We start from the raw sequence: 22064 nt of genomic DNA on the forward strand, positions 1-22064 counted from the left end.
AGGGAACATGTGTATCTCGAATGGGGTTTGAGAGGTGGAATGTGGATTTTTATTAAAAAAATACAGATATTTTCCACATAAGTTAACCAGTGGGGCTTGTAATAGAGCAGTTCTTCGGTTTGTCTTGAATTTGATTTGTGGGGTGTCTGGTTTGGATATGATGAGAGGAGTTATCATCATGGGATTTCATATCGTTCATGCATGCTTGGATCGTTCCCTTTCCTAAAACGCATGGCTCGTGTTTTTTTCCATACGTGTCACGGCTGCAGTCTTGGTAAAGCTTGCTTCTGTGCTGCTTTGTTTCACGGTAGGAGGGTTTATCTCCCCTTAGAGCAGCGAAAAATCCCTGCTGAGGAACGTGCATGTGTCTGGTGTGGTTTTGTGTGTTTCTTTTTTTGTTTTTTTTTATTTTCATCTCGCATAGGGAGAACCTACAGAAGTAGTTAAGCCTGTGCCCATTGCCTCTGCTGTCGCACCCAAAGTCACTGCCACGGCCAGCGTGGCTTACAATAAAACACCAAGGCCGTTTGGAGCCGTAACCACCTCCAAAGTCACCTCCATCCCATCACCATCCTCCGCCTTCACCCCGGCCCAGGCAGTGGCTCCATCCCCGGCCCCGTTTGCTACGCCTGGACTGCATGTTAACGCCAAGCCTAACGCTGAGCAGCCGTCACCCACCCCCAGCGCTGCTAAACCTGCAGTTAATGTCCCACGGCAGCCCAATGCCGGCGACAGCGCCCAGGATGTAGCCGAGGGGCCGCGACGAGGATTCAGAGAAAACCAGGGGGAGATTAAACAGCAAAATGGGTAGGTGGGATTTTGTTTTTTCACTGTGAGGGTCTTTTCCTCGCAGGAAAAAAGCTGGGCTTGTTTAAGGGCAAAGTAAAACACAGATTGGAGGAATCGTTTGATCTTCAGAAGTGAATCTTTGAGAAAGGACTCGCATCTTAAAAGGGATGCTTCGAAGGTCCAAGACAGACTTTTGGTGATTATTTTTTTTTTTCAGGCGTGACATGATACCATTCTATAGAGTGTCACAGCTAAATTGGATCAGGACCACAAAATGGCATACAACACGATGGGTTGTATCATAGTGTGATCTGGACCTTACAACAAGCCCGGTATTAATTTCAATGTCTGTGTCTCACTGTGTATTTTGACTCCTGATATGGTGATGGAAAGCAGCAGGCACTCAAAAATGCAGAGCAGTCTGTCAAGAAGAGTCGGCGGGTGTTGCAGTGGCTGGGAATGAGATGTTCTTGGAAGACCAACCATGGCCTTGGCAGGACTGGTGAAGAAGGGTCCCAGAAGGGAGGCAAAGGGACAGATGGTACCATCCCTTCTCTGCACAATGCATGGGAAACCTTAAGATGTGTGCAAGGAAGCTGACGGGGTTGAGCAGATTTTTTGCAGCGTTATAACGTAAATCCCTTAAATGTTACCTTTACCCTAAAAAGGCAACACAGATTTAAAATTTGAGTCATTTTTGTGTTCAAATAATTGTTTATGTTAAAGTGGATATCAGAAGTGTAACGCTGAAGGGACTGTAAGGCTGCGTGTAAGGCTTATACTGCACCTGATGTAGCACCAGGACTAGTAATCAATAGATTAGTAAATTAAACCAAGCCCAGCAGCAGTCCTGGGCACTTGGACCTGCAGCAGGGCCCTGTTTCGGTGGCACACTTTTGGCTGGGGCCACCTTGAGCTCTCCCAGAAATTCCTGGACAGGGCTCGGGAGCTGCAGCGCCCTGGGGCCAGGTTCCCAGTGGCTGCTGTGCTGTGGGGAGAGGAGGAGGCTGGGCATGAGCCGTCCCATGCCTGTTGGCCTCCGTGCCCAGCAACAGTGTCCGATGGATTAGTGAAGTAATAAAAACAGCAGAAGAAGTGTAGGTTTCTCTTCGATCTTAAGAATGTAAAACCTGGGCTTAAAACCTAAAAGTTGTGGCTGGTTTTTCCCATCCCTCAAAGGAAAGGGGCTGGAGGAATAGACTTAGTGCCTCTCTCCTCTGATGCTCTCTCAGTATATAAAGTCTATGCAGAACCCTACAGAGAGGCAAACATCCACATCAACTAAAATACAGAATAAATTACAGTTTCAGCAGAACTTCTTATGCGGGGAAAAAAGACTTCTCCAGGTACCTATTCCCTTTATATTGCAGTACGAATATTTTCCGTATGTGAACTCCTATAATGTGGTCCATATGCATTTTAAATCACACCATTGTCATGGTAACTTCCATCCTTTCCTTAAACAGCCGATGGCAGGAGTCCACGCTGCCTAGAAGCGGGATGGATTCGGGAGATCCCAAGGACTTGCTTGATGCTGGTAGACTTGCAGAATACACTTTGTCAAGCTGTCTGTATGTTTCCAGGAATACTGTTTTAGCAAATACTGTGTAAGGAGTTCTCAAAAGCAGCAATTAGTACTTGAAAAAGAGGAACAATAGCAACAAAATTAAGTCTCCTGGAAGGAAGTGCTGCAGGCACAAAGTAAGCCCATGACTATTGAGATGGGATGACTGGGTGGGTGCTGGTACGTGCCCTGCCTTACACTTAGGGGATGAGTAACACCCACGGAAGAGTATTGTAGCTGACAGCTGAAGAAATCCCCGTCCCACTGTCAGCCTTGCAGATTTACTTTGGGAAAGCCTGAAAACATTCAGAGCACCTTGTCGTACTCAGAATTTCCTCTTTCCCCCCTGGCTCCCTTCAAACTACATTCAGGACATAAACTATTTGCCTTCACTCTGGGGTGGGGAAGGAAGTTTTATTTCCCTTGTTTAGTCCTGGCTTAGAAAGAAAGCAATTTGCCTTCAGTAGGCTGTGTGCAATTGCGCTTTTATCAAGACTTTCTTGCCAACTCTTGCATGAAACTGTGCCTGCTGCTTAAAACAGGTAAGATGTCCACAGACTTCACCCAGTTTAAGCTCAGCTGGGCTAAATTTTTTCCCTTGTAGGTTCTCTTGATGATTGTAAGTTTGACTTACATGATATATGGCTTTACCAGAGCTTGGATTTGGAAACTCCTGTAATATTTCAAGAAGCAAAGAATATATTAACGCATCAAATACTTTTTTTCCCTTGCAGATAACAACAAAGACAAAGTTAGTATCGACAGCACTGGAGTTGAATTATGGTCATTTTCCTGTTGGAATAACCAGCATGTATTCTTGTTTTGCAAAATTAGAGCTCTTTCAGAGTTTTATATTTACATTTTGCAAAACAGCTTCAGCTTTTCTTAGTAACTTCTTAGTGTAATAAATGGTTTTGTCTGCATTGGACGTGAAGTGATCTTGCTTTTCACTGTGTTAAATTTTGCAGCTTTTTTTTTTTATTATTCCACAAAACATTTGTGTGTTGTGTGTATTGATAAAATCTTGGTGCACCTATGGCTAATTGGTGTTAGTAAGACAACTAGTGAATTGCAAACTACAGTATATGAAGGGCCAGATACTGAATTCATACGACAAAAAATCAGAGTAACATCCATATACTGTGACTTGTACGTGTGTTAGGGATGATAAAAATGATGGAGAGTTTCTTGGCTTGTGTTTTCTCCCCTGCCTCACAGCGGAGATGAGGGAGAGCCAGTCTCATTGGATTTTCCTGTGTCTCTGGCACCACCTTGTTGCCTGAATGAGTCATTACCAGTAGACTCTTAAGCCCTAAAAAAGGGACCAGTAGGCTCCATAAGAGAAGTCAGCAGGATATTTTGTTTATACCACTTTCAACGAATGCAAAAGGCTACTTATTTCCTTGTGGTAGTTGCTAGGATGCAGTCAACTGCATGGAAATAACTATGTTTCCATGTAGTTCGATACCTTTAATTACTGCTTTAATTTTCAGATTTTATTTTGGCTATTAACTGTTTTGATGCTTGACTTCATTTTTCTTTGTACTACTTGTACTCCATCCTAGAAATACCACTGGTTTTGTTTCTATATCCCTCCCTCTTTTAGTAACCTTGATAGGTAGGTGTACTTCACTAATGCTGCGTGTTAGTTAATTTGGTTTTTTGCTATAATTTTGTGTGATACCTCTCACATCATTCTTTTAAATATTCTTTTAAGCTTATGTCTTTATTAATGTATTCCACTGAATGGGCATAATGCTTACTTGTTGACAATTAATAATTTATAGTGTTCTTATTCATATTTTCCACCTTTCCTTGCCAAAAACACTTTAGAAGTTAAAAATAGAGTGGGGATGTAGTGGAAAGGGACTTTTAAAGGGATTTTTTTTGGTAGAATTATTATGTCTTAGCAGCTAATTTTGCACAGTTAATCTCCTGTAGACTTTGTAAAAAATAGTGTATATTTAAAGGGTCTTAAAGATTAATGCTTTGGGATAACAAATGTAGACTTGAGGAATAATATGCATAGTATGAATCTTCTATTATCTTTTCCTAAACTGACTAGTGCCATTACGTGTTCTTTGTATCAGTTACTGAAAGCAAAGTTTTAAACCCCTACATTCTTGCAAGTCTGCTGGCACAGGGGTTGATAAGAGCGTATAGGCTACTGTGGGGAAAATTTCCCCACTACTTGGACTTCTTGGAGAGAGTATCAAGGATCAACAACTTCACGTTATGCTCCAGAACATCACCACCTAGACTTTCAAATGGCCTGGGTCTGATCCAGGCTTTGCTAACCCGAAAGACTTGGCGTGTACTGGGTGGCCCGTGCACACAGCTGGTGCTTTGCCTCTTGTGAACAAAGGGGAAAAATCTGTCTGGGGTACTTGATCTGAACTAAGTAGACTACCCTGTTTTACCAAAACAACCAAATCCCCCTCTTATTCCTGTAAGGAAATTGCTGAGTTTAAGTTTCATTTATGGGGGTTCTGTGCTGCAGTTTTGGAGGTAGAACGAGAATAGCACTTTTAATTGGTTTCAGTGCCCTTTCCCGCAAAACTAATTCGACAGCATAATTAGCTGAACTCCTGTTTCAACTTTCTGACTTTTTCTTGTTTTCTTTTTCTCCTTTTCCTGTTTCTGCTGGGAAACCTTTCTCTTGCTGTCTTACTCTGTCATCTCTCCAAGGAAAAACCCACCCAAACGGTAAAGATTTAAACATGTAAATGTCTCGATAATACTGTTTTTGACTGTTTCAAATATTCTAGTGGTGAAATAAGGAAAAACATTTCAGTCAAGTTAGAGTCATTCTAAAGCTGTGTTTGATTCAGAGAACTCAGTCTGTGTGCAGGTGTTGTGCCTGTGGAGCTCAGTGCCACACTTCAGCATCCACACACAGCAGCTGCCTTTAAACCCTGGGGAAAAGTCCCAGTTCTGCCCCTGCCTTTGTGACTACCCCCGCCCAGATGGTCTCTGAAGCTTTTCGCTCACTGCTCTCTCCTCTCCTTGCCGCAGCCCCCCACGGAAGCACATTGTGGATACCTACACGGAGTTTTACCACACCCCCACCCACAGCGATGCCAGCAAGAAGCGACTGATCGAGGACACCGAGGACTGGCATCCCCGCACAGGCACCACCCAGTCCCGCTCCTTCCGCATCCTTGCCCAAATCACCGGCACTGATCATAGTGAGTAGTCTGATGTAAAAAAAAAAAAAAAAAAAAAAAAAGAATTGGCCTTGGACAGATAGGTGTTTTTAAAAGCTGGGGGCACAAGCGGGGCAAATAGCAGAAATATTCAGTCATATCTTCTGCATGTCCCTTCTTGGGTAATAAATCCAGTAGGCAGAATTTTGGTGAACTCTTTACGAGGAAACAGTTTGAGAAGGCTATCGTAGGAAAACTATTTTGTAAAACTCCTGCAATTGCTAAATAGCTCAGGACATAGACATTATTGGACATTATTCCTGATTGAGTTGAATATTAATACATTCTAGATAAATCTTAAAATTTCCAATTCTGCTCACAAAGACGTTGGCAGATAGATATTTGTTGTTTCTTTCCCCTCCTGTATCACCAAAATGTCAACATCCCTGTTCAAATTTAGTGCTCCAGAAAAATTAAGGTGTTTTCAGGAATGTAGAAAATCTTTGACAGTCATACAAAGGTGTGTGATCTGCAATGATTTAACTAATCAGGCGCATCATTCCATAGCTCCTCGGTTTCTTACCAGGGCATGTTTACATCCCCTGCTTCTGCTCTGGTGTTGTGATTACATGTAATGTGGACTGGAACAGATGATGCAGAGAAGGTCATTCCCAGTCATATCATTTTATGTTAAAACTTCGATTTCATATTATACTGTCACTTACAATTCACTGGCTGAGCTCTGTCAAGTTGTGTAAAAGTGCCGTCAGGAGATTGGAGCTCAGTCACCTTCATACTGAGTCAGCTAACGTAGAGGTGATTATTTCATTCTTCTGCTTTACACAGCTAGTGCTACAATAAAGAAGGCGGTGAGGAAATTGGACCCCCTCCCCAGGGGCAGATCTGATTAAATCAGCTATCTGTTCTCTGGCAGAATTCCTCTAGAAGCTAATGATAACTTCTCCCCAAATAAGGATTATTGTCCACATGTGGTAAATATCCTGAACTTGGACAGTTACCTGATTGTTTTGTGGTCCTGTTAGTTGTTGTGCTCATCTATTAATAGAATTATAGAATCATATTAATGGATCATTGTCTGTCTTTGGATTCTCTCCATTGATCCTGGTAAGGGCAGAATATGAGACCTGAATGTCAAATAACATGTCAGCCAGTACTGATGAATTAATCCTGTTGACAAATACTGTAAGAAAGTGACTGCAACTACATTTGACACACTTGAAACCAGGGCTGGGAATTGACGTTATCCTATGTGCAGTCCCCTAGCACCCTGCTAGGTCCCAGCCTGGCTGCAAACAGATGCTTGGATTATCACCTGATAGAAAGCCGCTGGATGGTCATCCAGAAGAAATGCCTTGCGACTTCCATTCATCTTCCCCTTGCCAACTCTCCTTTCTCCATGCCAGTGTGGAGAGTGGGCCAAGGGAGAGGGCAGAGAGCAGTAGAGCCACCTTACAGCAATCCTGCTGACCAAGGGCTCTGGAAGTTTATAGACATACCTCATGTCCATTGGGGTGTCTTAAGAATCGAGGGAGTCCTAGAGAGCCTTCTTGTCGTGAGTTCCTGCTGTGACAAGAGCATTGGCACAGGGGAGAATCTCAGTGTATAGTGCCCTCAGTGCCTTAGAAAAGAATTTTTTTTCTATTTTCTTGCAGTGAAAGAACCAGAAAACGAAGGTGCAAAGAAGACTAAGTGAGTTGATGTGTTACATTTTTATTACTTTAATATTTTGCATGTCTTAATTGATAGCATTTAGTGTGTTTGTGTGACATCTGGGTGTTTTTAAAATGTTGCTGCTTTTTTTTCGCCTTCTACTTCAGCATGTAAAAATCAAGATCTTTTTCTGCTAGACCGACCTTTTAAAGTCTGTTGGTGCAGTCCAGCATTAATGTTTGTGCAGGAGTTTGAGATTTTCCATAAACTTGGACTGATTTGGTTTTCTGTACGAGGTCAGCTTGTTGATGTGTTTTCCTTTTCCTAAATCTAACCAGGCATTTTTTTCATTTGCAAGCATGGATGGAATTGCAAGGCATAGCTGGAAATTATCATAGTTCTGGACTGCAAATGAGGGTCAGCTGTCTCCTTGCTTTGGGATAAGCATTGTTCAAAATAAGGACCAACCAGTGGCTGAATCTAATGGTTCTTGCAGTCAGTGGGAGTTTTGCTACTGACTTTGTCTAACACTGGAACCAGGTTTTTGACAGAGAGGAAGGCAACGTGCAGATAGGAATAGTGCATGGAAATTGCATGCTCGCTTGTGAAACTGCTTAAGACAAACTTTCTTTCTTTTTCTTATTTTTCTTCTATCACTTCTTTCCACAGGGAAAAGGTTCCCCTCCACGTCTTTAGCCCCAAATATACAAAATTACGTGACTGGCACCATGAAGTCTCAGCACGTGTTCTTAATGTCCAGTGATTTTACCCAAGTTGCAAAAGCAAAATACAAACACTTCCTTCCTTTCTTCTTTCCCATCTGCTTTGCAAAAAACCAAAAAACAAACAAACAAAAAAGAAAACGTATTTCACTAGCCTTGCTGTGAGAGAAATTCTAGCCTTTTCTATACTTTTCTAACACTTTCCTACTGATGTGTAAAAAATGAGATGAAAATTTTTTTGTGCTAATCACTAGTTGACAAAAAGGATGTATTTAAAGAGAACAACTTGGGTGTCTGAATCTCCCAACATGGGGGAGAGGAGATGGCTGTTGCAGTTCTTTTTTTTTTTTTTTTTTTTTTTTTTGCCTTAAAGGAGTCATTTGCATTGCTGAGTTTGAGTTACTGTAGGTTGTTAGAAAGCAGAAAATGATGAACAAAAGAATAAGGAATTGTATTACTTTGATTTTGGGGTTGGGGGAAGAAGACAAAGAGGGACTGTATGCACTTATTTCAAACTATTGTACTTACGAGGATAATTATCTTAAATTTTGCTAGATTTTTAGCAGGTCAATTTTAGAGTGGTTGTAAATGTTTTACAAAGTAGAGCAAGAAGACAGACTGCTTTTAAGTAAATAAAAAATAAAGAAAGAAAAAAATTCCAATGTTGCAAATCAAAGTGCAAACTCAATACAAGGATTCTGCTGCTTAAACTAGTAATGTGTTCGTATTGTGGAAAACTTACACAATATTGAGCAAAATGTTGCTGTGTTACCTGAAAGAGCTTCAGCACATCCTCTAACAAGAACAAGATAAGACAATAGTATTTATTTATTTCAGAGTGAAGCTTGTAGGCTTTCTTGTGTTTATAAAAGCTTCATTGCCCTACGGTTCTCCTGTAAAATAATGTATTATAGTAGCTACACATTCATTAATTTATGCTTTCTGAAGCTTGAAGAGTATTTTAATAAAAATTGCTTTTATCTTAGCTCTGTCTGTTTTTCTTTTGAGTCTCTGCAACTCCTTGAATAGTCTTTTCATTCACGGAGATGTAATTTCCTCGCACCTTCACAGATGATAGTAAGAGAAACAATTAAATCCCTGCTGCGTAGTAGAAACAATGTGAACTGTGCGAAACTGTCTCAGTAGTTAGGGTTATGTTAAAAATGGGGTATGCGTTTGTGTTGTCAAAATCAATGCAAGGTTTGCAGAAATCAATAAAAGGATTGACCTTTTAGGGGGGCTACAGGAGTCAAAATTCTGCTAAGTAAAACTTGCTCTTGGCTTTTGCAACATTTATTGAGTCATGGGTGTTTAAAACCTCAGAGGTGAGTTGTAAAGCATGTATAAAAGCCCAGTCTTTCCTAATTGCTTAATGAGGACCATTGTAATTACCTTTTAGTTTGTGAAGCTGACCTACCCACTTTTCTGATGGAGTTGGTCCTGTGGAAAGATGGATGTCCATGGCAAACACTTCTGCAGACTTGGGTGCAGGGGGAGTGTTGGTTTCTCTCCTTGTGCAACTTGGAAAACTGAAAGCAATGGAGACCTTTGGAAGCATTTTGAGTTTGATTTTCCTTTTCAGATGGTTTATACAGTTATGCAGTACAGTAGTAGCTTATGGTATTTGTCATTTTATCTTTAGGAAAAGCCACACAGCAAATGGAGAATTCAGGTAATGGCCAAGTTGTCCAACACTAACAGTCACCGACGTGGATGTCTAACAGTGCACAGCATAAAGTACAATTAGTGTTGCATTTGTAATGGTAGACCAAGGCATATCACATCTTGCACACCTTTTGGGCTAACTCCTTAGGGACAGCAGGGGAAAATACTCACTTTAATAACTTCACTGAAGACTGTTTGGATGAGAAGTGCCAATCGGTTTGATTCCTGCTCCCCCTCCTTCCATCGCATAACTCAGTAGTGAGTAGTGTTACTAAACCCAAGTGTGTTACTGCGTGCACATACACCATGATATTTGATCGAATACTGCGTATTAAAGACGGAACGTGAAATAGCGTATTGAAATTGTTTTGATGGGTTTAAATAACTGTTTATGAATGGAAAGGAAGACAGCCGTTTCGGAGGACAACGATGCAATGAAAATGGTGAAAGGTTATAATTTAGATTCTCTGTAAAGTTTTCTTCATAAGAGCAGAATGGTTTGACTTTCAAGTATTTTTCTATTTTGGAGATCTCCCTAGGTAATGAGAATATCTTCAGGTTAGTATTTAACTTACCATTACGTTTATCTATCTTACCAGCTCTTATTGCTTTGAAGGGAGAGTTGCTTTAGCGAGAAATGGAAGAAAAAACCTCTCTAAATAGCCCAAAGTATAGAAGCCTCTGTTTTGATTAAAATTAAACATAATCATAAAGTCTTTTGAGAATATGAGAATAGTTTGAGAAAGGCTACCAAAATTATTTGTTACTATGATATAGGAAACTAATCACTAGGTACAAAAATGTTTTATGAACGTGTGAAATGAGTTTAATTTACTGCTTTAAAGATGTCATCTCTTTGCCCAGTATCCCCATTGCACAGCACTCGTTGATGTTAAATTTTGGACCTTGTTACCGTTCCCAAAACAGTGGATTGCTTTTCCATTTGCATGTGGATAATGTGCTTGTTGTCTGATTCCCAGCATATATCTGATCTTTGAAAAAAATATTCTGAGTGGCTTTTTATATAGATGAATAAGCTCGCATTTAAGAAATCACCTAGAAGGATGAATACGACAAAAAAAATGGAATAGAAACTTCTCTTCCACCAGTCATCTACAGATAAATATCCCAATTTAATAATATGAAGCTTTTCAGGCATTGTCCAAGACAAATGCCTTCTGGATTTCTTATTATTGTTTACCCCTAAACTGTAACCTACTAGGGATTTTTGTGTGGATGAAAGATTTTTCTTTTCAGCAGCTGGAAGGACAGGAAATGGCAATAGAAAGCCCTCACTGGAATGTGTAAATTGCCTTTCTTAAACCAGATACTTAAAGCTTAGAAAGGCAAAGTCTAGCCTTTATGTAAGGTTTATTTATGTGTTCTAGTAACTGATCTAATTCTGCAGGACCTATTAGATGTTCGCTCCTAACCATCTCCTTTTGAGCAAGCAGGTACAGATTTGATTTTGGCCTTAAACTGTAGAGTCAGCTCATTGTCCTGAGTGAAGGTGTGTCTGGATTTTCCAGATTTGTAGTTTAGCTAATCTGTAGCCCCTGGAAAATACTTGTCCCACTCTTGGTCAGTCCTGAAACAACCTGTCAAAAATCACGTATTCTTTTTTTTTCCCCCCCTCATGTCGTAAATATCTGTATAGCATACCTGCAGATCTACCTAATGGAGCAGGAGCCCAAGATACATGTATTAATCTGAATAAAAGCTCCATAGCTACCCAGACTTTGGAGATACCACCTGTACCAGAATCTCCATCCACACCTTTACCACCTGTGAGGTCTGTTCTCTGGTTGTTCTTAAATCTGATCAATAATTTTCAGCACTTAAGGATCCCTACCTTATTAAGATACTTAATTCTGCATGCTAATATATAAATATAAAAAGTTAGCAGAACCTGCTCCTGTGGCTAATTTAGTCTGCTCAAAACATGTGGCTGTGGTTGCTCTCTACCTCATAGTTTACTTTTAATTTTGTGTGTTACTGTGAGATGTCTGACGGGTGCTTTTCTTCAAGTAGGGGTCTTTAATAATATATTTTCTACATTTTTTTTCCTATCACAACTGAAAAAGAAAGAATATGAAATAATATTGAGAAATAGATAGTCTAACCTTCACAAAAAATAACACTCTAAAGAAGTTGCAGCAACAAGTGTATAAAACTCTGGGAATGAGTCCCACTAGCACTTGTGTCTGTTTCTTTTCCAGTATTCCCTAAAAGTTTTCCAACATGTAATGTAATACCAAATATACGCATTCCATCTTTGTAAATGTAAAATATAAATGCAGAAAGCCGAGTACTAAGCAGCAGGACACTTCTTAATCTTCCCTGACACTTCCTACATATAGTGTGCCTCGTTTTATCCCTCTTAGTTGTATTTTGCTGTAAATCCCGTGGTGGTTTGGGTTTTTTTTTTTCTTCACTTTACTAACGGTTCATGCAGTGTGTCTGTTCAGCGTGCTGTTTCAATGGGGATTAAAACTCTCTCTCTCTCTCTCTCTCTCTCTCTCTCTGTGCCTCTATTTGGCTTTATTACTGTGAATGAAGTGAAAATGGTGCTAGACCAGAACCTGCAGCCACTCCTTTGCTGCTAGCAGAGTCCTCCCTTGGCAGTGTCCCCTCTCCCAGACTTTCTGAACATATTACCGCAGCAGCTCCTGGGAGGTAAATAATTCAGAGAGGGTTTTGATTTGGTTAACGATATATCTATGTGTTATCCTAGCCTAGATATGTCTGTTTTGGGGGAGAGAGGGTTGTCTGTCATTCACTTCAAATAGACTTTATTAATCTGCTCAGGCTAGGGATTTTTCTGGAAGTGGTAGGAGAGGGGAGGAGAAGAGAAATGAAATAAAGCTGAGCAGGTTCACAAACAGGCTCGTGGATACCAGTTAAAGTAAAACATGATATTTAGTGTGTGTTGGGATGTTGTCAGTGGGTGTCCACCCTGTCACCAGGATGGGGTGACTTTTCAGTGGTCTCAACAACTCAAACGTGAATTCAGTTTTCTTCAACACACAGAAAAGTGCCTTTAAAAATATAGGGTTTTTTTTTTTTAAAGTGTCTTATTTCATTCCTAATACTGTGTTGTGCTATGATACAATCAAAGCAAACTAGATCATTATCTGGCAAATTCCCTGTGGTTGGCCATGGATAGCTTCACTGGCACTTATCTTGGCAGACTGGTGATGGTTTGAAGGGCATCTCTGGGTGCTAGACAGTGATGGTAATTTTGGATATAAGACAGCGACAATAGTTTGGAGGGTTATGATGCTGTTCTTGAAGGTCAGTAACATTTTCTGACACGTTGTGTTTCATAGTGCAGGAATGTTTGTTAATTCCAGGTGGCTAGAGTTCATTACACATGTGCAAGAATGAAGTTTCAACACGAAATGAAGCTGCTCCTTTAAAAATGAGAATTGATTGAGCAGTCCCTGGTCCTGCCAGGCCCCTAGACAGAGATTCATCCCTGGGAAAAGCATCCAGGAATATACTATTCCCCATATCTCTGTGTGCTTTCTGCAGCTAGAAATCTAATACTAAGATTTGGGATTGGCAGTTTCCCCTTTAAAGCAAGTCTCAACCAGCTGAGAGAGATGGGGCTTTCAGAGCACTCTTTTGGGTGGGAAATACACCCAAAGCTGATCTGTAAAACCCCCTTTTTTATAAAACAGCAGCTTTTGAAAACCCGTACAGAGCAATTGGTGCATGCAGTGTCAGACTTAGCAAAGCAGAATTGGGCCATCTGAAGGTCAGTAGACTTGCTTTGGCCACTTAAGCCCTGCATTTGTTGTTGGAGACTGGCATAGGTCTTTTTTTTCCTTGTGGGCTGTGTCTTTTCTTGGCTGAAGCTCTGTGCTTTGTACCACCCACTATTGAACCACCAAAGAGGAGAAAGAGCTTGCTGGGAAATGTATGAAGGATCTGGATTTGATTACTGAGTTAAAGTTAGGTTTGCTGCTTGTAAGGCAGACTTCATAATATAAAATATAATGCTTTTTTATTGTAGGTCTTTATTGAAAGCCTAAACTAGTCATATAGCAATATAGCCAAGTACTGTAATTTATAGTGCATTATTACTCAATTTCAAATATGCAATATTCTCCTGTAAGTTTAACAGTAAAATATTTAAGAGTAATTACAGCCTTTTCAGAAAGTTGCAAAAAGTCATCTTAAATAGTCATCCTGGCAACTATAGACCATGTAAACCGCAGAATCTGGCACTTCCTGAGAAATATATAACTAATATAAAGCAGATCCAATGCTGGCAAGTCTTTAGATTGCTCTTTTATGTACATGCTTTTTACAGTCATACAGACCTACTTTTATCTTTTCGTGTAATGGCGTTATTCCTGATAGCCATAAATACAGAGGTAGTATTAAATAGTAGGTATTAATTCTGATTTTTGTTGTGTACTTTCTGATTAGTGGACGGACAAGAATATTCTCTGCAGAAATTGTAATCTTGGAGAGTGATTTCTTACTCCTTTTCTAACTACTGCCAAAGCAAGTGAAAAATGGCAACAAAATAAGTATATATGTATGTATGTATGAATGAGATTTGGAGTCAGCTTGCTCTCCCTTTGGAGCATATACCCAGTGTGATTTATTCCCCTTATCTTTGCTGCCTTCAAGGCCCTTCTTATGACTTATAAAGCCTCACAAACATGCTGTATGAAGTTTAGGAGAACTTAGGGGCCATTCCAGGAAAGGGTATAATCTTGACTTGTAACTGCGGCTGTGCTCCCCTCAACTCAGCCAGATCGCCTTTTTGTCAGGTTTAATGGTTCTACATCAGTTTTCCTAAACAGCTTCCCTTGGTTGTAGTCATCATGCCAAAGGGAATTTGCAAAGACCAGGAGTTGCTCATTTAATGGGCAAATGAGCACCAGGCTGGGGAGAAGAGGAGGTCTCAGACTGACCAAACTAAAGCTGGCAGATCTCTTATGGTTGTCGGGGTTTGGAGACAAGCAAGAGGAAGCGAAAGATGGGGGGAAAAATACTGCTTTTCTGGGGTGAATGCTACTTGTCCTTGTGCTTTCTTTCATTTCAGAGAACTTTTGTTTGAGAACCCCTTGGAAGCCTTACCCAAGTGTGCACCTCATCCCCCTGCAAGTGTTCAGGTTTTAAATATCAGCAGTCAAGTAGCCACAGTGTCTGAAGTGTCATCTGCTCACACTAGGTAGAGTTTTTAGCATGGTCTGATTCCTAGGGGATGAGTATTTGGTTCCTAGGGAAGGGGGAAAAGCCCTCACGTGCTACCCACTTGCTCTTCTTATGAAAGATGCAAGAACACTAGCTAGAAAGAGTTGTCCCTTATTGTTTGATATTTTTAATAAAGTGAGAAATTTCTTCTGCACATGTTGCCTCGTTATAACATACTTGTGAAATTAAAATCAACTAGGAAAATCATTGTGGAGTCGCCTGCTCCAGATGCAGCAAGCTTTCTGACAGCTGACAAAGTGCCTCCCCTCCCTGCAAAGTGCACTGTGGCCACACAGACCCCTGAGGCCCCCGTGCCCACCGCCCCAGCCCTGCGTCCACCTTCTGCAGCCCCCCCTGGGGAAACGGCCCTCCTGCTGCCTCCCGCTCCTGCCAGGTACGGCTGCCTTCAAAAGGCACCAGCAGAAACTGGAATTTTTACAAATTATTTTACCTGACTTTTTTGGATGGTGATGCTATTCAAGATGGAGCAGTTCATAGGTGGTCTCCTGACCCTCATGCTGCTCTGGAAATTTGCATAGCAATTAGAAATTTTAGCTTTTAGAGCTATAAACCATACCTGGTTTTTTGGGGTTTTTTTTTTGTTTTGTTTTGGTTTTTTTTTAATGAGTAAGGAGGGCTTTTAAGAATCCTTAAAAAAACAACGCCTGAGCTTTGGGTAGCATTGCCAGAAGTGTCATAATAAGTGTTTGATTAATGACTTTTCTTCTCTTGCTGCTTTTGGGCAGGCATGATGCATCTCTGCCTACTTGCGAAACAAATTCTTTCAGTAAAATCTCAAGCTGTCAGTCTAAATCATCTGTAAATCATACAAGGTAAATATTTTAAGGTATATCTACAGCAGAGTGCTAGGTGTAAGCAAGGTCTTCGGGCACTACTTTTGCATCTATTTAAATCTGAGCAGTGGTGTAAAGTATGGTTGTGTAAGTGTTTGGAGTGTGTTGTTCACTTCTGAAATGATTTCTAAAAATGCACAACAATTCTGTGGATTAGCTTGAAATTTTAAAATAGTGACTAGGTTATGGATTCACCATTGTAGAAACAATTTTGGAGCCAATATGTTTGTTTCACTTTTTTTTTTCCTGTTCACATTTCTCCCAGCCCCGTTAATAAGTAGGGAAAATGAAAAGGGGATGAGGAGCACACCGAATTTGGTAAAGGTGGCTGAAAATAGACCTACTGGAGCTATACCACCAAATATTCCAAAGCTTTCCATTTTTATTATTGATTATGAAAAAGAGGAGAAGCTAAATGACCTTCAGGGCTCCATGTGGAGCGTCCTGGAGTTTAGTGGGAACAACCCAGGGGCACGAGGCCAAGTCTGGGATGGGGAATTTGAAGGCTGATTAGATGCTGAATCCTCACTTGGTGAGGGTAGTTTTATTTGTGAGTGAAATCAAAATAGCTGTTTTCTCCATTAGTATTCAAGTGGTTAATGCATTGCCTGAGGTCTTTGTGAACTGGGAACCTGCAATCCCAGAACTTCCCAGTGGTCGGTGCAGTCTGGTGTTGTACTGTGTCTCTGTCAATCTTTCCCACTTTCTCTGTTTTCTCCTCTGTCGGCTCAAAGCTTCTGTGCTAGAAAAGTACTGCTGGAAAATCCTTTGGGAAGTCTGCCCAAGTTTGGACCTTCTCCTCTTCCCGTTCTTTCTCCTTTCAAGCAGAGATCAAAAATTAAGAGCATGGCTGCTGCCGCCGTGTCGTCTGCTGTTGCTATCCGGGCCAGGTAGATGTCAACTTTCAAAGAAACATTTTATAGCTTGGTCTAAGAAAGTTCAAGCTCACACAAGACTAATCAGTTCCTGGCAGGGTTGCAAAATCAACTCTTTCACAACAGTGTGGTGGACAAGTCATTAGGATATGCCCAAGGCTCCCATGCCCTGTTTTTAGCTTAGCTTTAGACTGCTGCTCTGAACCTTGGTGAGTGGTTCTGCCTTTCTGATCCTCATGGTGTGCATTTTATGGGTCAGTCAGCAAACTAATTGTAAACAAAGTAATTATGTTACAGGGGTGACAAAGAATGTTCTGCATCTTTTGAGTCACTTTTGGATGCTTGAAGACAGTAACTCTCTGAGTTGCGTCTAAATCTTTATTGTACTGCTTTTTATAAAAGCTTACTTAGACCAAGGTTTTTTTTTGAGACCAAGTGATCTTAAGTCTTTCAATCGTGCATCCGTGTCAGTAAAAAATTTTTGAGCATGCATCTCCAAGATATGGATAGTTATGTCTTTCTAAATTATTAAAGTGTCCTACTGTACTAATATGTACATTATCAAACATGCACAAAACCAGAAATTAAAAAAGGATGAGAAAAAGATTAAACAGTATTAAAAAATTTTCTATTTCACTTTATTAATGGTAAAAATAAAGTCAATTTTTTAAAAAAAATCTTCTCCCATGCCAAATGTGAGGGTCTTTTACACCCCCTGCAGTGTGCAACCTCCACTTTAAGGACCGCTTATTTAGATATAATTTCTAAATCAGTGCCTCTAGGTTCAGTTTCTCAGCATTTCTACAGAACTTTCAGGCTTTTCATAAGGGTTTTTGGGTTTTCAGTGGTCCTAGCCAACTTGAACTTTGTTTCGGTCAACTAGTTTAACTGTGGTTAAAAAAACTTGTAAAACTACTTTTTAAATGGTTGCTAGACTCTCCGACCCTAGCGTCTACCGCTCGCTCCTGGATGCCCTGCTCATCACGCCTGTCACTAAGCCTCCTCTGCAGCCCATCGGGCCCTCCAGGAAGTCCACCAGTGCTCTGGAGTTGCAAAAGAGCAAGAGGTATTGTCCGAGTGCGGCACGTGGGTGGCACCGAGGACTGGCGAAAAACTGGCTTCTCCTTGTCTGCACGTGTGAAGCCTTCTGCCTGTTGTGGGCTTTGGCACAAGGTCACCGACCCCAAATCCTGCTGGGTTTCACCTCTTTGCAGAACTAATCAGCACCCCGGTCCCACCCGTGGTGGTTGTGCAAGTTCACCCTACTAATGAAAGGTTTCCTCACTCGCATCAGGTGTCTTTCTGAGATTCACTGTTTGTGTGGGGTTGGGAACCTCTGAGGGAGACACTGTCAGTCTAAATAACCAGCTGGAGAAGAAATGTGATATTCTGGCTTGAAACCTCTATCTGGGTGAATTATTTGCAACAGTTCCTTGAGCAAGTAAGCGGCATGTTAGGATGCAAGGGTGCTCCAGAAACAGAGCTGCTATTTTTCAAAGTTCACTTCTAATGTGTAAAATCAAATAACTGGCATGCAGTGCATCAAATAAATATTTTAAAACTTACTTGCTGTCTAGGCCCTTTGTTCCAGTGCTGATTCTGTTCAGTGCACAGGACTTGGTGTTCTGGTTTCCTGACCACAGCTATGTTAACGCTATGGAAAGCTGTTTTTATGTAATGCGCTTCAGCCTCAGAGGCAGAAATCTGTTTGGTTATTTTACAGGGCAGTATGTATTAAGTTGTGCTAAGGAAGAAATAATTTGTGGGTTTTTGTGTACTTAGTTGCATTTTCACAAGAGTAAAATCCTACTAGAGATAAGGCCCAATTGTAAGTAGAGCTGAGGTCCACTTGGTGTAAGAAATTGCTGTGGAGTAAGAAGTATTAGATCTTTCCTTCCTGTTTCATGGCTTCCAAGGTGACGTCAGTTCCTAGAAGAAGTAGCCCTAAGTTTGGGGAGGAGAAATGGTAGTTATTAGACAACAACAGACAACTTTAAGTTATATCAAATTTTCTGATGATGTGGCATATCCACTTTAAAAAAGAAAAAATATCAGCATTACAGTGATATAACAGCCTTAAATACCATTTTTTTGCCGCTGTATTATACTTATTAGGAAATCTTTTTATGTATGCATCCAAAGGGAGAACCTCTCCAGGAGTTCTAATACCTGTGCACCATGGGTGAAGTCCAGGAGGTGCTGCCAGCAAGGCTTTATTCTTTAGCTTTTTTTGTTTGTTAGCTGATACTTTAGTAGAGCCAGTAATGGCAGTGGAAATCAATTCCCTGGCTCGCCTTTTTTTCTCTTTTTTTTTTTCTTTTTTCTCTTTCCAGCATTGCTGGAGATGCAAACACTTCTGCTAGTAAGCTGATGTTCCCAAACTAGCTCTGTCCGTTCGCTGTCCCTTGTCAGTGCATGGGACTGCCCATGGGGAAAGGCAGCAAGGAATGGAGAACTTAAATAAGTTCTTCTTTAAGAGCATCTCTGTTTTGCTCTTTCAGCTGGCAGAGCTGGAAAGTGATGTGCCAGGGAGCCAGGAGGTATACTGGGAATACTGAGACAATATAAGCCTGCCCAAAAGACCTTATCGATGTTAGATATATTAAGATCCAGGTTGAATGGCTTGAAACAAACATCCAGTTTATAAAGGTTTTAAAAATGTTATTTCTAAACTTGTGAAACATGAATTTTCTCTTCAACCATTGCAGTAGCCTGGTTATCGTGGTTCAGGTTGCTGCATAGAGGTGGTGGTGCCATAAGGCCATACAGAAGAAGCATATGATTTTCAAGATGTTAGGGACGTCCCAAATAGGATATGACCTAAAATTTGGGAAATGTGATGTAGCAGTACCATTAGTCTGAGAATATTATGCATAAATTGCATTTTCGAAGGATTTTTACCAACATAACTGGTGTTGATCTGAAGGTATCATCCAACATGCCAGGGTAATGATTTCTGTTTTCCTTATTATCATCCTGGGCTGCCAGCACTGGTAAGGAGAAAGTGGTTGCCAGTAGATGGAGCTGTAGAAATAAAGCTTTGTGCTGCCTCATCCTCGTGAAAAAAAGGAGCACAGCCCTGTTGTATGGATTGAGAAACATGTATGAAAAAGAGATAGATTATGCTTACAATTTATTGTCAGTAAGTACGTATTTAAGTTCAACAAAGATTAAGCAAAACCAGAAGAAAAAGAAAAATATAATAGATTTGAGAGAAATTTACATGAGTGTGAGAAAATAGGTATTAAATTGTCTTTGAATTACTGTCCATCTAATGACATATTGTGATATGTGCACAAATATAATGATGAAAAATTATTTTAAGTGGCAGCTCGCTTCGTCCCACCATGAAACAGTTGGTAGGGAAGGAGAGCTGAAATCTTATGTCCCATAACTAAAGAGAAGAGTAGATGACATTGTATTGTAGAATAACGTGTTCAAAAAACAATGGGCTCACCAGGAAAGCCAAGTAAATAAGCTTAAACAACTTCGGGGGTTGTGTTTTCTCAGGAAAAACTCAAGAAGGTTGTAGCTATAATGAAAGCAGGATTTTGGTATTGTTCTGCAGTAGAGTTGCTCCAGAAATATTTCCCTTCTATTTCTCTCACTTCATTGTCTTTGTTCCAAAAAGCTGGCTGTCTGAAACTGCTCTGTACTGGGTAGCTGCCAGAGAACTTGACCTTTTTCTGACTTAATATCTGTTATTAACTGGCCTGAAGTGGTGTTGAACATCCACATGTTTTCTTCCCCTACCAGACTCCTCAGAAATTGACTTTTTTTTTTTTTTTTTTTTTTGGTATAGCAGCCATGCAGTTTTTCACTAAGCTGCGTGTTTATCCTGATGGCAACGGAAATAGCCTGGGGCGTTTGTGTTTTTTAACAAACTATACGTATATGAAACAAAGGAAATGATGTATTTTATATCTTGCGTTTCCAAGAATCGGAGCTCTGCCCTGAAATTAAATCGCATGGCAGAAGCACAGTGAAATTTTGGGAGACACTAGCAAGAATGGGTGTTGACGTGGCTTTTTCTTTTATTACCTGACACTATGCCACATACAATTGCTTGAAAAGAGGATAGTCTGGCATTGTGACATAAACACTGGTGTTGACGCTAAGAGAACGCTTATTCTGAAAGACGCTTTGAATTATTTTTTGTCTGGAGCCCTGCTTACAGAAGGGTTACATACGCCCTCATTGTAACTTGATATGGAAATACCTCCACCCACATCGTTTTCTCTGCTCTTTCTTTTTATTATTTTATTTTACATTTTCTTCTTTCTTGCAAGTTATTGGAACGCTGCTAGGTTAACACAAAATGTAAACACGGTTTTAAAAAGCTGACTGAGACCATGGGTTTGCAGTAGGGGTGGGAAGAAGGTCACTAGTCAGTATTTCTTCTCTTCTATTTCTCTGTTGTTACACCAGAAAGCCATATGTATTTCCCCCGTTTGTGGGGTTTTGTCATCATTCGCATACCTGGCTTTTTCTGGTCTCCTATATATGTCTTCAGTTAACGTGTATTTTGATATTGGGCAAAATACACATCATGTCATGTGTACGACTTAAATAACGTATCTTAAAACAAGAAACTGAGATCTCAGATTCACGTTTTTTCTCAGCTGTGCTCATACCTTGCTGTAAAGCTTTGGAGAAGCATCTGTTTAAGTTTCCTTTGTCTTAGGGCAGAGAAATATTTTCTTTCCTTACTGTAAAGTTGCAAAGTTTATTTAATATAAATGTTTCAAAAAGTTGATATTAAAAATTTCTCTTTTTTTTCCCTTTCACTGCTATATCACGCACTGTGTGTATATTTTAGAAGCTATTTATTCAGGTTTCTGGAGCATTCTCAGTGCCTTCTTGGGGTGGTCAGCAGGCAGCAATGTGTAATGCAAGGGAAGTCTTACTTTTTTGATCAACTATTTTGGTTTTAGAAGCTGTAAAACAGAATTAAGGCTATCATATTCTGCTTGGTTGTGCCAGAAACCAAGAAGAGTGATTTGCTTGTGTCTTTTCTTTTTTTTTTTTTTTTTTGTCTTGTTTTTGTCTTTAAAGATTTAGTGTTCTTAAGGGGAAAATAACCTCACAGAATTCCTGGCCATGTGAAGAAAGGATTTAGCGACTGTCTCTTAGATACTATGTGACCTCTCCTGTCAGCAAGCTTCCTCAGCCCACGGGGGACTTGTTCCTGACTCACAGACTCCTGTCATTCTGGACAACAAGCAGGAGTTAAAATATCATTTATAATCCAGAGAAATATTAGAAAAATGCTGAGGTATCAGACTGAGCTTTGGGGCTCAAGTGATTATGTTTACAGCTGGATAACCTGGTATCTTGGGCTTGCATGAGGAAAAAGTCCACCCAGACCTCTTGAATCTGCTTGGGAAATTCTGAGAGACTTGGCCCTTGTAACTATTTTAGTGGAGTTAGACATTACACAACAACAGGCTCTATTTCATTTCCAGTTAGGACCGTAGCTTCTCCTTTGGCTGATAACGTGACACATAGTTATCTTCTCTAAAGTGTGCGTGAAGAAATTCTAGGCAGCATTACATAGGATTTTC

The 22064-nt window shown here is 40.4% G+C and overlaps 1 protein-coding gene across 1 annotated transcript in view; it reads left to right on the forward strand.

Moving 5' to 3' along the window:
• PDLIM5 (PDZ and LIM domain 5) overlaps positions 1–22064 on the forward strand; it is a 116607-nt gene that overhangs the window by 63649 nt on the left and 30894 nt on the right. The window contains exons 4-6 of the mRNA XM_010073290.1: positions 425–807; positions 5369–5541; positions 7173–7209. Coding sequence (XP_010071592.1) covers positions 425–807; positions 5369–5541; positions 7173–7209 — 593 coding nt within the window. The remainder of the gene's footprint in view (positions 1–424; positions 808–5368; positions 5542–7172; positions 7210–22064) is intronic.

The sequence above is a fragment of the Pterocles gutturalis genome, unplaced genomic scaffold, assembly GCF_000699245.1.
Source record: "Pterocles gutturalis isolate BGI_N339 unplaced genomic scaffold, ASM69924v1 scaffold4332, whole genome shotgun sequence".
Lineage (NCBI taxonomy): Eukaryota > Metazoa > Chordata > Aves > Pterocliformes > Pteroclidae > Pterocles > Pterocles gutturalis.